The 15,869-nt window shown below is 41.5% G+C and overlaps 1 protein-coding gene and 1 long non-coding RNA gene across 3 annotated transcripts in view; one reads left to right on the top strand and one right to left on the bottom strand.

The window, feature by feature from the left end:
* Positions 1–15,869, bottom strand: part of LOC132403616 (uncharacterized) — a 331,526-nt gene that overhangs the window by 193,889 nt on the left and 121,768 nt on the right. The window lies entirely within an intron of this gene.
* The window catches only part of LOC132403613 (collagen alpha-1(VII) chain-like), a 414,548-nt gene that overhangs the window by 336,493 nt on the left and 62,186 nt on the right, over positions 1–15,869 (top strand). Inside the window, exon 90 of the mRNA XM_059987065.1 lies at positions 7,896–8,012. Within this exon, the coding sequence (XP_059843048.1) occupies positions 7,896–8,012 (117 nt within the window). The remainder of the gene's footprint in view (positions 1–7,895; positions 8,013–15,869) is intronic.

Here is a 15,869-nt window from a genome sequence, read left to right as displayed (position 1 = left end):
CTCCATTTCTTTCCTGTCCATATACCTATCCAATTTTATTTTAAATGACAATATCGAACCTGCCCCTACCACTTCTACTGGAAGCTCGTTCCACATAGCTACCACTCTCTTGAGTAAAGAAGTTCCCTCTCATGTTACCCCTAAACTTATGCCCCTTAACTCTCAACTCATGTCCTCTTGTTTGAATCTCCCCTACTCTCAATGAAAAAAGCCTATCCACATCACACCATTATTAAAAGTGATCCGCATTATTAAAGGCACCCTCCAAGTCAAAGCTTTAATAGAAGAATTGAAGGTATTCCACTTGCATAAGTTTCATTTCTGGTCTACAGATGTTTCAGAAATCATGACCTAAAGTAGTTTTACTTGATGCAACACTAGTTCTATTGGATATGATAACTTTACCCATAGACCTACAGCATGGCTAAGAGAAGGATTAGAGGACTCCAAAGATGTTAGAAGAGTGAATGAGGAACAAAATCCTCTCAGGAGGACCATTTACTTAACAGAGGAGCAATGCTTGAGAAGACTCTGCTTCTCCAATGAGGTACTTATCTGTCATGTCACAGCCCTACAGTAGACCAGAATTGCTTCATCAGTACTTATCAAAAATGTCACTGAACTTCCATAGGTGCCACTCTTCCCAAATTCTTGAAGGAAGTGCAATCACATCTCCCAATGTACACCATCCCACTTCATGAGGGTTATTATAGTTGCTCACTCAAGGTGAATCAAGTGCTTTTATTTTTCCTTGGAGAGAAAATAACTGTAGAAAAGAAACAAGATTTTTGCCCTAAGAAAGCAAGTTATAGGGAAGTCATAGTCTGTACCTAAATTGAGTTGGGAACTCCAAACAATGGTTGAGATATCCATGAACCCAAAGAGCAATCACTTACTCAATATACAATTCATATTCCCACAATAACCACTGAGGACTGAGGGTTAATTCCTACAGACCTATCCTTCATAATTCCTTCATAATCCAACAGTGCATTTTGCCTACTTTCTTTTTTCAGGCACCATATCAGGCCAAAGGGATATCCGCTCAACACCTGGCTCCTCACTGTCACCTACCCAAGCCCAACTACGAGAAGGAACGCTGATATAACAAGACCCATGCTGTCATCTGCAAGGTACTGAGCAAGCTGTTTACAGCCTGACTGCATGGAATGTATCTTGCAGTACACAGTAGAGCAACCAGTCCCTATGCTAACAGATCTGTTACATCCTCCACAACTCAGTCCCAGCTGTAGCCAGCAGCTGTACACCAGAGGTGTTGAAATAAGGGAAGGTAGGAGGACAGTTGGGAACACTATGGTTGCATTGCACTTTCAGTAACAGAAGCTAAATGGAACTGCACCTCATTAGAGAATGAGCAGTCAAAACCTGCAAGCAGCACCACCTGGATGACTTTTCTCACAGGGCTACGAAACGACAAATAGCTAACAGAGTGTGCAAGGCAAAGACCATCATCAATAAGAGGCAGCATACCTGCTCTCCCTAGACTTCCAATGGTATTATCTTTGTGGAATTCCTATACATCCAAGGGGTTACCAATGACAAAGAACTTTGACAATGACAAAGAACGTCCAAAGACTGGACGGACCACATCATTATTATAGCTACAGCAGCAGATAGTTGGGAATTCAGCAGCAAGTGACTCCACTTCTGACCTTCAAATCCTTACCAACTTTTACACTTGATAAGATTGCAAATCCAGCAGCACTCAAAAGTTATACAATGTTTAGGAAAATGCTGTCTGTTTTTGACCTGACCCAACAGCCTAAAGTCTCACTTCCTTCATCTCTGGTGCTGTATGGCTGTGCAGATCATCTACTCATCTACATTATGCATTCACTCTCCAGAACTACTCCAATAGCTTCTCTCAAATGTGAAACAGGTAGAAAATGAATAATAGTGAGGAGGGGAAGATGGAGACATAAGACATAAGAGGCTTTAGATGTTGGGACTTAGAGCAAAGGACATGGTACAAGTCAGGCAGCATCTATGGAGGCAATGACCAGCCTTCCATTCCCACCTTTATCTGGGATGGTATCTCCTCCCTTCCCTACCCCAGCTTGCTCTGTCTGTACATTCAAGTTTAATTGTCATTTAACTGTACAGTATATGAATGAGACAGTGTTACTATGGGATTTAGGTGCAAAGATACATTCCCAACTGTCACACAGATCACAAATATGTAAGAAGTATCCTCCCCACACCCCACCCCTTGACACAGTGGTTTGATGCCCAGTTCTCACACATACAAGTCAACAAACCCATATATAGTGCTTATATAAAATATTTACCCCACTATAGTTTTCATGTTTTATTGTTTTGCAACATTGAATCACAGAGGATTTAATTTGCTTTTTTTGACGCTAATCAACAGAAAAAAACTTCCATGTCAACATGAAAACAGATCTTTACAAAATGATCTAAATTAATTACAAATATAGAACACAAAATAATTGACTGTATAAATGTTCACCCACTTCAAATCAATATTTAGTAGATGCACCTTTGGCAGCAATTACAGCCTTGACTCTGTGTGGACAGGTCTCTATCAGCTTTGTACATCTGAACACTGCAATTTTCTCCATATTTCTTTACAGAACTGCTTAAGATCTGTCAGATTGCATGGGGAATGTGAGTGAACAGTCCTTTTCAACTCCAGATACAAATTCTCATTGGATTGAAGTACAAAAAGGCTCTACGGTCTGATGAAAGTAAAATTGAGCTTTTTTGTTTTTTTGGATTGAAGTCTAGACTCTTAGTTGGCCACTCCAAGACATTGATCTTGTTGATTTTTATGTACCTTTGGCTTTATGCTTGGGGTCATTGTCTTGCTGGAACACAAATCTTCTTCCAAGTTGCAGTTCTCTTACAGACTGCATCAGGTTTTCCTCCAGGGTTTCCCTGTACTTTGCTGCATTCATTTTACCCTCTACCTTCACAAGCCTTCCAGAGCCTGCTGCTGTGAACCCAGGCCTGTACCAGAAAACCAGGTATGATTTGTGGAGGGTTATTTCAAGGGCGAAGAGACAATTTTGAATGAGTTTGGAGGCGACATCGGATGCACTGCAACTCTGGCGGGGTCTGCAAGACATTACTTCCTACAAAGCGAAATCCAATAGTATGAATGGCAGTGATGCTTCACTACCAGATGAACTCAACACCTTCTAGGCACTCTTTGAAAGGGAGAACACAACTAGAGCTGTGAAGATCCCTGCTGCACCTGGTGACCTTGTGATCTCTGTCTCAGTGGCCAATGTTAGGTTGTTTTTAAAGAGTGTGAACCCTCACAAGACAGAAGGTCCTGATGGAGTACCTGGTGCTAACTAACTAGCGGGAGTATTCAAGGACATTTGAAAACCTATCACTGCTATGGGCAGAAGTTCCCACTTGCTTCAAAAAAAGGCAACAATTATACCAGTGCCTAAGACAAATAATGTGGGCTGCCTTAATAACTTAATAATCGCCTGGTAGCACTCACATCAACAGTGAGGAAATGCTTTGAGAGGTTGGTCATGACTAGACTGAACTCCTGCCACAGCAAGGACCTGGACCCATTGCAATTTGCCTATCGCAACAATAGGTCAGTGGCAGATGCAATCTCAATGGCTCCCCACACAGCTTTAGACTACCTGGACAACACAAACACCCAATGTCAGGATGCTGTTCATGGACTATATCTCAGCATTTAATACCATCATTCCCACAATCCTGATTGAGAAGTTGCAGAAACTGGGCCTCTGTACCTCCCTCTGCAATTGGATCCTTTGTTTCCTAACGGGAAGACCACAATCTGTGCGGTTTGGTAATAACATATCCTCTTCACTGACGATCAACACTGGTGCACCTCAGGGGTGTGTGCTTAGCCCACTGCTCTACTCTCTGTATACACATGACTGTGTGGCTAGGCATAGCTCAAATATCATTTATGAATTTGCTGATGATACAACCATTGTTGGTAGAATCTCAGGTGGTGTTGAGAGGGCATACAGGAGTGAGATATGGCAACTAGTGGAATGGTGTCGCAGCAACAACCTGGCACTCAACGTCAATAAGACAAAAGAGCTGATTGTGGACTTCAGGAAGGGAAAGACGAAGGAGCATGTACCAATCCTCAATTTTTAGAAATCTATTCAACATATGTAATTGTTTATTATGATTGTGTTTTATTTTATTTATTATTATTATTTTTTTCTCTTTGCTAGATTATGTAATGCATTTAACTGCTGCTGCTAAGTTAACAAATTTCACATCACATGCCAGTAGTAATAAAACTGATTCTGTTGTAGCGACCACTATGCTTCATGGTAGGAACGGTGTGCTTTCGATGTGCGATGTTTTGTCTGATGGCCAAAAAATACAACTTTGGTTTCAACAGCATAGAATCTTTTTCCAGCTGTCTTCAGAGTCTCCCACATGCCTTCTGGCAAATGCTAGCCGAGATTTCATGTGAGATTTTTTCAACAGTGGCTTTCTCTTTGCCACTCTCCCATAAACCTGTGACTGGTGAAGCACCCGGGCAACAGCAGTCTCTCCCATCTCAATCACTGAAGCTTGTAACCTCCTCCAGAGTTGTCCTAGGTCTCTTGGTGACCTCCCTCACTATTTCCCTTCTTGCACAGTCTCTCTGTTTTTGAGGAAGGCTTGCTCTAGGGAGATTTACAGCTGTACTACGGTATATTCTTTCCATTTTTGATGATTGACATGACTACTCCAGGGGATATTCAGTGACTTGGAAGTTTTCTTTTATCCATCTCCTGACTTGTGCTTCTCAATAACCTTTTCACGGATTTGCTTGGATGTGCTTTATTTTTCACGGTGTCAGGATACTGACTCACAGATACAGGTGTATTTTTACTGCAATCAATCGAAACACCTTGACTGCACACAGGTCTCCAAAAACACATCTCCATATAACTAATTATGTGACTTCTACAACCAACTGGCTGCACCATTGTTGATTTGGTGTGTCATATTAAAGGGGGGGGGGTGAATACTTACGTAATCAATTATTTTGTGTTTTATATTTATAATTAATTTAGATCACTTTGTAGAGATCTGTTCGCACTTTGACATGAAAGAGTATTTTACTGTTGATTAGTGTTAAAAAAGCCAAATGTGGTTCAATGTTGTAAAACAATAAATCATGAAAACTTCCTGGGTGGTGGATAAATACATTTTATAGGCACTGTTGAGAATCAGTAAAATATAACGATGCAGAATATGCATATATATATAGCCCAGACGTCAAGCTCACCGATATTATTTATCGACCGGCCCCAACACCCGCTAGGTGACATCACAAGCCCAGTCTTCACATATAACGCACATGTAGAATATTAGTACCCCTTTTTGCCCTGCATCCACCAATCACCAGCCAGCTCCTCTCATCCTCTCTCCCCCCCCCCACCTTTTAATACTGACAATCACCCCTTTCTGTTCTGAGAGAACATTTTTAATTTTAATGCAGGGTCTCAACTAAAATGTCAACTGTTCACATGCCTCCACATCTGCTGTCTGACTTGCTGAGATACTTCAGCAGCTTGTTTTCTGCTTAACATGCTTCCTCCTGGAGTGTATAAGTCAGGACAGTGAAAAGAAGGGGAAAGGGGGATGTAAGAAGGAGAATTAGTTATCATGCCATCCATGTACTCTGTGATGGCTGTTCTAATAATAACCAGAATTCAGTTCTCCAGGCAGACTTGTCTCTTTATTTGTTGTTTCACATGCAGAGTATGCATTTTTTTAATCCAGTAGTGGAGAAGGAAATGCATTGCTGAGTGTTTTGTGGTGTGTTTGGGGAAATAGCTACTATAATCAAACATTAGGTAATGTGAAAGTTTGTTGTGATGCTTAGAGTAGTTGTAAACGTGTGAGATCTGTGGCAAGCATTTGAATGTTAAGTATAAATCCTGAAAGGAAGTGTTAATCTGCCAGTATATTTGAACAGAGTGTGAATCTAGTGGCACAGTTGATTTAATAATGACATATTCATTAAGTTTGACCATGTGTGTGAGGTCATCACAAAGAAGGCAAGGCGACACTTCTAATTTCTTCTAAATTTGTGAGATTCAACCTGTAAACAAAAACCTCTACAGATGCGCGATGGAGAGTGTCCTAACCAGTTGTATCACAGACTGGTTTGGAAACACCAATGCCCAGGAATGGAAGAGTGCAGAAAATGGTGAAAACAGCTAAGTCCATCAAAAGCAGAGCCTGCCCCATTGTTTGCATGATGCTCTGTCAAAGGAAAGCAGCATCCATCATCAAAGACCACTACATTCCAGCCCATGCCCTCTTCTCAGTGCTACCATTGGGCAGGAGATACAGAAGCTTTAGATCCCACACCACCAGGTGCTGGTTCATTTATTACCCTTCGACCATCAGGCTCCAGAATAGTCACCATAACTCTGAACTGATTCTATGACATACAGACTTATTTTCTTTACAACTCAAGTTCTTAGTATTACTTTATGTTTGCACTGTTTGTTTTATTTTTCAAATTGTTTGTTTGATAGTCTTGGTCTGTTTATGTATAGTTTTTCATAAAACTATTGTTTTTTTTCTGAAAATGCTACTTTGATAATAATACATTTACAGTACTTTAAACTATGAGATCATGATCTTATCTGGCATCTTATTTAATACATTAACCTTGATTGTGACTTTCTTCCACTGCCAGTAGACTACTTCAGAGCCTTTATGCCTGAGAGGACTTCGCTCTATCATATTAACAAAAAAAAATTCCCATTCTCAATCATGATCAATCCTGAGCTTCGGCAAGCTTTCAGAAAATTTGGAATCACTGCTTTCACTGGTTGTAGCTGAAGGTTACTCTACTTATAAAGGTACAAGCAAGGCTTCAATTAATACTAATCACTCGTGAAATTGCTCTTCCAGTTAGCAGCAATTGAACGCTGAAATCATAGTAATGATAATGGATCACCAAATTTTTGTGAGTAAGATGGTTAGGGCTACTAAAGCAACATGATTCCAGCACAATTTTTCCAGCATAGTCAATTTATTTGGCATTCTAGGAGCTTAAGTGAAAGACAAAATGTTAGCAGGTAATATTTTTGAGTTCCTAAAAGCACTCGTTTAATTTAGAAGTTTCAAATAATTTTTTAAGACAAGTCGACACATTCATGAACTTTGGCATTTTAACAGGTTTTCTGTACAGTAGCTGTACCAGCCTTAATTAAGATATTTAAGTTAAATATATTTGTGCTCCTCAGAACTATATGGGTAGCCAGATGATGTCGCCTAGCTTTGAGACCTAAATAAGTGCTGCAATATTACCCTCAGCAGTGACCTATTAGGCCAGAACAAAACTGGTCTATTATTTTCTATAGCTAATTATGCCAAGAAAGGCAGGCAGGCTGGCTCTTTTCTAGAGATGAAAGTAAAACCTCGCTGCGTTTCTTGTATGACAAAGGTATTAAAAAAATGATCGATTCCAAGTTTTTTTGAAAACATTCTTTTCCTTTTCCACAATTCCCTATTCTATTCCTCTCAGTGCTTTTGTCCTGTCAAGCTCGTTTTAGTTTGTTCCAACTTCACAGCACTTCTCACCACCCTTTCAATCTTCATCCAATGACTGCTGTAATTTCTAATTCTGTATTTATTTTTGAACCACCTAAATAGGTCTGTGCTCCGTTCATTCAAAATCAATTGTGCATAAAGCAATGAGCCTTACTGTTTCTAACCACCTTTACATTTGTGGTGAAATGCAATGGTTCTCAGACCCAAATTTGTTGTGTTATCAGCTCTGGAAATAGTGATTCTTGAAGTACACACCTATATGAATATATAATAAAACCTATTATCTCTTGTACTGTATAAGTCAGTTTTGATTTTACTTTCTGATTCTTTATACACAGGGTTCTAAGGGTGTACCTGGACTCACTGGTTTCAAAGGGACCAGGGGTTTACCTGGAAAACCTGGACTATCAGGGCCAGCGGGTGCTCAGGGTCAGAAAGGTGAACCTGCAGCAAAGGTAGGATGGTTAATGGTCAAAAGACTTAACTATGTTGCAGTATAACCTAGCATTTAATATTTCTAATATTCCATCTTACAGCATCCACAGTACTTTACTTAAGAATGGTATTTCTTTGCCTCTTACGCTTTCTTTTACGTTTGGTCCCATTATTCTCCTGAATGATGCTTCATACCATTACAATGGAGAAGGGCACCCTCTGATGTACTTGACAAGTGACCAGATTTCATGGGTATAGTCCCAGAAATTTCCAGGCTGATCATTTTATTTTAATTTTTTTATATATTTACACCATCTAATTTTATTAATAATTTATTGCAGAGGGTTTCACTCAACTTGAACATCCTGTTACAAATGTTGATACAAAAGTTTACTTGATTTACATCCCACATTAGTAAACTTCTGTAACATAAATATTAGATGCCATAGATATGGTGAATATTATTTTCCAATAAATTTGGGAAGGAATAATATATGCAATACCCTTAAGTCAATGTTTCATTTCTATTGGAATACATCAAACTGAGATTTAACAAGCCACAGACTGAATCCAGAATAAGGAGATTATTTAATGTTTCAGGACTTGTTAATTCATATTTTTGTTATTTATATGTAAGTCTATGATATAAATAAGTGAAGCCACCTCCTCCATTGTAGAGTTTAAATTCGTATTACAAACAACTTGCAGTCTCAATGCCATAACCAATTCAAATATCCATCTGAACTCCCATTGTACAAATAAGGTCCGTGTCCAGGACAAATCTGAGACATTGACTCAAACACTGCACGATTTGCTTTCCAGTTGTATATGCCTGTTTGCTGGTGGACTTCCCAGGTATCCATTATGGATTCACCAACTTCCACAGTCATATCACTATTCCTCTTTCCACTCTTTTCCCCACGTAAACTTATTCTGGTCCCCTGTTTCTTTGTTTCTTTTGTTGCAAGACTTGATCTCCCACAACAAAGCTTATGAGGTGTGTTTTTTTCCCCTCAGATAGGTTCTCTGCACTTATCAATAGTGGGTTCCTGATGGAGTCCTTCTCATTCATTGCACCTTGTTCTTGCTTTCCCATTCCGCTTTAGAATGATAATGTTGTACATTGTAAACTGGAACCTTTTGACACCCCTCATCATATTGACCTTTTTTTGACAATCTGCACTAACCTCCTTTGACCACATTAGGCCTCTTATGACTCTATGCCCTCGCCTATTCAAGCGCCTGTCTAACTACCTTTCCAACATAGTGATTGTATTTGATTTCACTACCTCCTCTGGCAGCACTTAACCGATTTCAACCTTTCTCTGTCAGCAAAAATCTTTCCTCTCAGTTTTGCTTTAACACTCTTTCTTAAAACCATATCATGATATACCTAGACAAAAAATTCTGATCTTTAATTTATCTCTTAAAACAGCAGAAGTATACCCCTTTGGATGCAGATGTGGGGATGACCTCCGAGGGCCTGGTGGCAGCAGGCAAGCCCGTGGTACGGTGACCAGCTCTGAAACTCAGCAGGGAAGGGTAAAGTCAGGCAGAGTGATAGTGATAGGAGGGACTGACAGCAGATTCTGTGGCCGTGAAACAAAAATCAGGATGGCAAGTTGCTGGGGTCCAGGTTGTCTCAAAACAACTGCAGAAGATACTCAAGAGGGAGGGTGAGCAGCCAGAGGATGTGGTGCACATTGGCACCAATGAAAGAGAGGAAGAGGAGGTCCTGTGCAGTGAGTATAGGGAGTTAGGGAAGAGACTGAGGAGCCGAAACTCCAAGGCCATAATCTCTGGATTACTTCCAGTACCACATGCTAGTCAGGGAATGAATAGGACAATAGTACAGATGAATGAGTGGCTGAGAAAGTAGTGCAGGGCCAGGGGCATTGTTTCAGCTTTCTAGATCATTGGGATCTCTTCTAGGGAAAGTGTGACTCGTCCAAAAAGGACATATTACACCTGAACCTGGGGGGGAGGGGGGGACCAATATCCTAGCTGGCAAGTTTGCTGGAGCTGGGGGGCAGGGTTTAAACTAAGTGGGCAGGAGGATAGGAAACCAGAGTGGTAGGGTTGAGAATGGGAAGTTGGTACATAAGTTGATGGAATGTGTAGTGAGACCATGAGGAAGGACAGACAGATGATAGAGGAAATCTGCAGTCAGTGGGATGAAATGACATGTAACACGGGGGCAAAATTGAAAAGGGTGATGAATACAGGACTGAAGATGTTAGAATTGAATGCAGGCAGTATACGAATAAGGTAGATGAACTAGTCGCAACAAACACGAAGTGCTGGAGGAATTCAGCTGATCAGATGGCATCTATGGAAAAGAGTAAAGACTTGATGTTCTGGGCTAAGAACCCTCATCAGGACTTAGAGGGAAGGGGAAAATGCCTGAAATAAAAGGTGGGGGAGTCAGGGAAAGAGGCTAGCTGCAATGTGATAGGTGAAGCCAGCTGGGGGGCAAAGGTCAAGGGCTGGAGAAGAAAGGATCTGCTGATAAGAGAGGAGAGTGGACAATAGGAGAAAGGGAAGGAGGAGGAGACTCATGGGGAGAAATAGGCAGGTGAGAAGAAGTAAAATGTCAGAATGGGGAATAAAGGAAGTGGTGGGGAAGAATTTTGGTCACCAAAAGGAGGAATTGATATCCTTACCATCAGATTGGAGGGTGCCATAATACCAGGTGTTGCTCCTCCTCCCTAAGAGTGGCCTCGTATCGAAACGTCGCCACAGGAATGGGAATTAATCTGCTTGGTCACTGGGAAGTCCCGCTTGTGGCGGATGGAGCAGAGGTGCTCGACAAAGTGGTCCCCCAACGCAGAGGGGGCCACGTCAGCAGCAGCAGACACAGTCGAACATGAACCAGGAAGGACTGTTTGGGACCCTGAGTGGAGGTGGAGGAGGAGGTGTAGCACTTAGACCTCTTGCAGGGATAAATGCCTGGAGGGAGATTAATGGGAAGGGACAAGGGAATCTTGGAGCGAATGATCCTTGCAAAAAGCCGGTGGGGGGTGGTGCAGGGGGTGGGTAGGTAAAGATATGTTTAGTGGCAAGGTCCATTTGGAGATGGCGGAAATTGCGGAGGATAATGTGTTAGACACAGAAGCTGATGGGTTGAGAGGAAGAGGGACTCCATCACCATTATGGCAGTGGGAAGATGGGGTGAGCGCAGATACATGGAAAATGGAGAAGATGCGGTTGAGGGCAGCATCTATAGTAGAGGGAGGGAAACCCTGTGCTTTGTAATGGAAGGGGAAGCTACATCCTGAGAAGAGATGAGGCAGAGGGGAACAAACTGAGAAAAAAGAATTGCATTTTTGCAGGAGATAGGGTGGGAAGAGGTATAGTCAATATAACTATGGGAATCAGTAGGTTTATAAAAGATGTCAGTTGACAGTTTCTCTCCAGAGAATGAGGCAGAGAGATCAAAAAAAAGGAGGGAGGTGTCAGAGATGGACCAAGTGAATTGAAGGGTAGAATAGAAGTTGGAGGTAAAATTGACAAGCTCAGCAGGGGCACATGAAGCAGCACCTGTCAATGCAGCTGTCAGAGGAAGAGTTGGGAGTATAACCAGGGAAAGCTTTGAACATAGATTGTTCTATGTAGCAGATGAAGAGGCAGGCATAGCTAGGGCCTATGCCGTATCAAATTTGGAGGAAATGGGATGAGCCAAAGAAAAAATTGATCAGGGTGAGGTACAATTCTGCCAGACAGTGGGTGGTAGTGATGGAGGAGAATTGGTTGTTCCTTCTGTCAGGAAAGAAGCGAAACACAATAGAAAGGAAGGACATTAGCCTGGAGGATGTGAAATCAATATGGGTAGAGCTGCATAACACTAAGGGGCAGAAAACGCTGGTGGGAGTTGTGTACAGGCCACCTAACAGTAGTAGTGAGGTTGGAGATGGCATTAAACAGGAAATTAGAAATGTGTGCAATAAAGGAACAGTAGTCATAATGGGTGACTTCAATCTACATATAGATTGGGTGAACCAAATTGGTAAAGGTGCTGAGGAAGAGGATTTCTTGGAATGCATGCGGGATGGTTTCCTGAACCAACATGTCGAGGAACCATCCAGAGAGCAGGCCATTCTAGACTGTGTATTGAGCAATGAAGAAGGGTTCGTTAGCAATCTTGTCGTGCGAGGCCCCTTGGGTAAGAGTGACCATAATATGGTGGAATTCTTCATTAAGATGGAGAGTGATATAGTTAATTCAGAAACAAAGGTTCTGGACTTAAAGAAGGGTAACTTTGAAGGTATGAGACATGAATTAGCTAAGATCGGCTGGCAAATGATACTTAAAGGGTTGATGGTGGATATGCAATGGCAAGCATTTAAAGATCGCATGGATGAACTACAACAATTGTTCATCACAGTTTGGCAAAAGAATAAACCAGGGAAGGTAGTGCACCCGTGGCAGACAAGGGAAATTAGGGATGGTTTCAAGTCCAAAGAAGAAACATATAAATTAGCCAAAAAAAGTGGCACACCTGAGGACTGGGAGAAATTCAGAGACCAGCAGAGGAGGACAAAGGGCTTAATTAGGAAAGGGAATAAAGATTGAGAGAAAGCTGGCAGGGAACATAAAAACTGACTGTAAAAGCTTTTATAGATATGTGAAAAGAAAAAGATTGGTCAAGACAAATGTAGGTCCTTTACAGTCAGAAACAGGTGAATTGATCATAGGGAACAAGGTCATGGCAGACCAATTGAATTACTACTTTGGTTCTATCTTCACTAAGGAGGACATAAATAACCTTCCAGAAATAGTAGGGGACTGAGGGTCTAGTGAGATGGAGGGACTGAGGGAAATACATGTTAGTAGGGAATTGGTGTTGGGTAAATTGAAGGGATTAAAGGCAGATAAATCCCCAGGGCCAGATGGTCTGATTCCCAGAGTGCATAAAGAAGTAGCCCAAGAAATAGTGGATACATTAGTGATAATTTTTCAAAACTCCTTAGATTCTGGATTAGTTCCTGAGGATTGGAAGGTGGCTAATATAACCCCACTTTTTTAAAAAGGAGGGAGAGAAAAACCGGGGAATTATAGACCAGTTAGTCTGACATCGGTGGTGGGGAAAATGCTAGAGTCGGTTATCAAAGATGTGATAACAGCACATTTGGAAAGAGGTGAAATCATCGGATAAAGTCAGCATGGATTTGTGAAAGGAAAATCATGTCTGACGAATCTTATAGAATTTTTTGAAAATGTAACTAGTAGAGTGGATTGGGGAGAGCCAGTGGATGTGGTATATTTAGATTTTCAAAAGGCTTTTGACAAGGTCCCACACAGGAGATTAGTGTGCAAACTTAAAACACACGGTATTGGGGGTATGGTATTGATGTGGACAGAGAATTGGTTGGCAGACAGGAAGCAAAGAGTGGGAGTAAATGGGACCTTTTCAGAATGGCAGGCAGTGACTAGTGGGGTACTGCAAGGCTTAGTGCTGAGACCCCAGCTGTTTACAATATATATTAATGATTTAGACGAGGGAATTAAATGCAGCATCTCCAAGTTTGTGATGACACAAAGCTGGGCGGCAGTGTTGGCTGTGAGGAGGATGCTAAGCGGATGCAGGGTGACTTGCATAGGTTAGGTGAGTGGGCAAATTCATGGCAGATGCAATTTAATGTGGATAAATGTGAGGTTATCCACTTTGGTTGCAAGAACAGGAAAACAGATTATTATCTGAATGGTGGCCGATTAGGAAAAGGGGAGATGCAACGAGACATGGGTATCATTGTAGGTACAGCAGGCGGTGAAAAAGGCAAATTGTATGTTGGCATTCATAGCAAAGGGACTTGAGTATAGGAGCAGGGAGGTTCTACTGCAGTTGTACAAGGCCTTGGTGAGACCGCACCTAGAGTATTGTGTGCAGTTTTGGTCCCCTAATCTGAGGAAAGACATTCTTGCCATAGAGGGAGTACAAAGAAGGTTCACCAGACTGAATCCTGGGATGGCAGGACTTTCATATGAAGAAAGACTGGATCGACTAGGCTTATACTCACTGGAATTTAGAGATTAAGGGGGGATCTTATTGAAACATATAAAATTCTAAAGGGATTGGACAGGCTAGATGCAAGAAGATTGTTTCCGATGTTGGGGAAGTCCAGAATGAGGGGTCACAGTTTAAGGATAAAGGGGAAGCCTTTTAGGACCGAGATGAGGAAAAATTTCTTCACACAGAGTGGTGAATCTGTGGAATTCTCTGCCACAGGAAACAGTTGAGGCCAGTTCATTGGCTATATTTAAGAGGAAGTTAGATATGGCCCTTGTGGCTAAAGGGATCAGGGGGTATGGAGAGAAAGCAGGTACAGGGTTCTGAGTTGGATGATCAGCCATGATCATACTGAATGGCGGTGCAGGCTCGAAGGGCCGAATGGCCCACTCCTGCACCTATTTTCTATGTTTTTATGAAAGGTTTTGAGGCTTTCCAAATGGAGGTAGAAGTGTATAGGGATGGGCATCCATGGTGAAGATGTGGTGGTCAGTGCCAGGCAATTGAAAGTCATTGAGAAGATCAAGGGCATCAGAATCCATTTTAACATCACTGGCATATGTCATGAAATTTGTTGTTTTGCAGCAGAGGTACATTACAATAATCAAAATCAGGTTTATTATCACTGGTATGTGACGTGGAAATTGTAGCAGTTCAAGGCAATACATAATCTAGCAGAGAGGATAATTAAAAATAATAAACAAGTAAATCAATTACAGTATATGTATATTGAATAGATTTTTTTTAAATGTGCAAAAACAGAAATACTGTATATTAAAAAAAGTGAGGTAGTGTCCAAAGCTTCAAAGTCCATTTAGGAATCGGATGGCAGAGGGGAAGAAGCTGTTGCTGAATCACTGAGTGTGTGCCTTCAGGCTTCTGTATTTCCTAATTGATGGTAACAGTGAGAAAAGGGCATGTCCTGGGTGCTGGAGGTCCTTAATAATGGATGCTGCCTTTCTGAGACACAACTCCCTAAAGATGTCCTTGGTACTTTGTAGGCTAGTGCCCAAGATGGAGCCCACTAGATTTACAACCTTCTGCAGCTTCATTCAGTCCTGTGCAGAAGCCCCTCCAAACCAGACAGTGATGCAGCCTGTCAGAATGTTCTCCACAGTACAACTATAGAAATTTTGAGTGTATTTGTTGACATACCAAATCTCTTCAAACTCCAAATAAAGTATAGTCGCTGTCTTGCCTTCTTTATAACTACATCGATATGTTGGGACTAGGTTAGATCCTCAGAGATCCTAACACCCAGGAACTTGAAGCTGCTCACTCTCTCCACTTCTGACCCCTCTATGAGGATTGGAATGTATTCCTTCATCTTACCCTTCCGGAAGTCCACAATCAGCTCTTTCGTGTTACTGACGTTGAGGGCCAGATTATTGTTGCAACACCACTCCACTAGTTGGCATATCTCACTCCTGTACGACTTCTCGTCACCACCCGAGATTCTACCAACAATGATTCTATCATCAGCAAATTTATAGCTGGGAGTTGAGTTATGCCTAGCCACACAGTCATGTGTATATAGCGAGTAGAGCAGCGGGCTAAGCACACACCCCTGAGGTGCGCCAGTGTTGATTGTCAGTGAGGAGGATGTGTTATCACCAATCCGCACAGATTGCAGTCTTCTGGTTACATAGTAATAAAAACTATAAACATTACAACAAGGATATATAAAAAATAGTAGTGCAAAAGAGAGGAGATATACTGAGGAAATATTCAAGAGTTCATTGTCCATTCAATATTTTGATGCCAGAGGTAAGAAGTAGCTCCTGAAACACTGACTGTATTGTCCTTGATGGTAGCAATGAGAAGAGGTCACACTCTAGCTAATGGGGTCTTTAATGACCAATGCCACTTT

The sequence above is a fragment of the Hypanus sabinus genome, chromosome 13 (genome assembly GCF_030144855.1).
Source record: "Hypanus sabinus isolate sHypSab1 chromosome 13, sHypSab1.hap1, whole genome shotgun sequence".
In the NCBI taxonomy this organism is placed as follows: Eukaryota; Metazoa; Chordata; class Chondrichthyes; order Myliobatiformes; family Dasyatidae; genus Hypanus; species Hypanus sabinus.
This window is presented reverse-complemented; position numbering and strand designations above follow the sequence as displayed.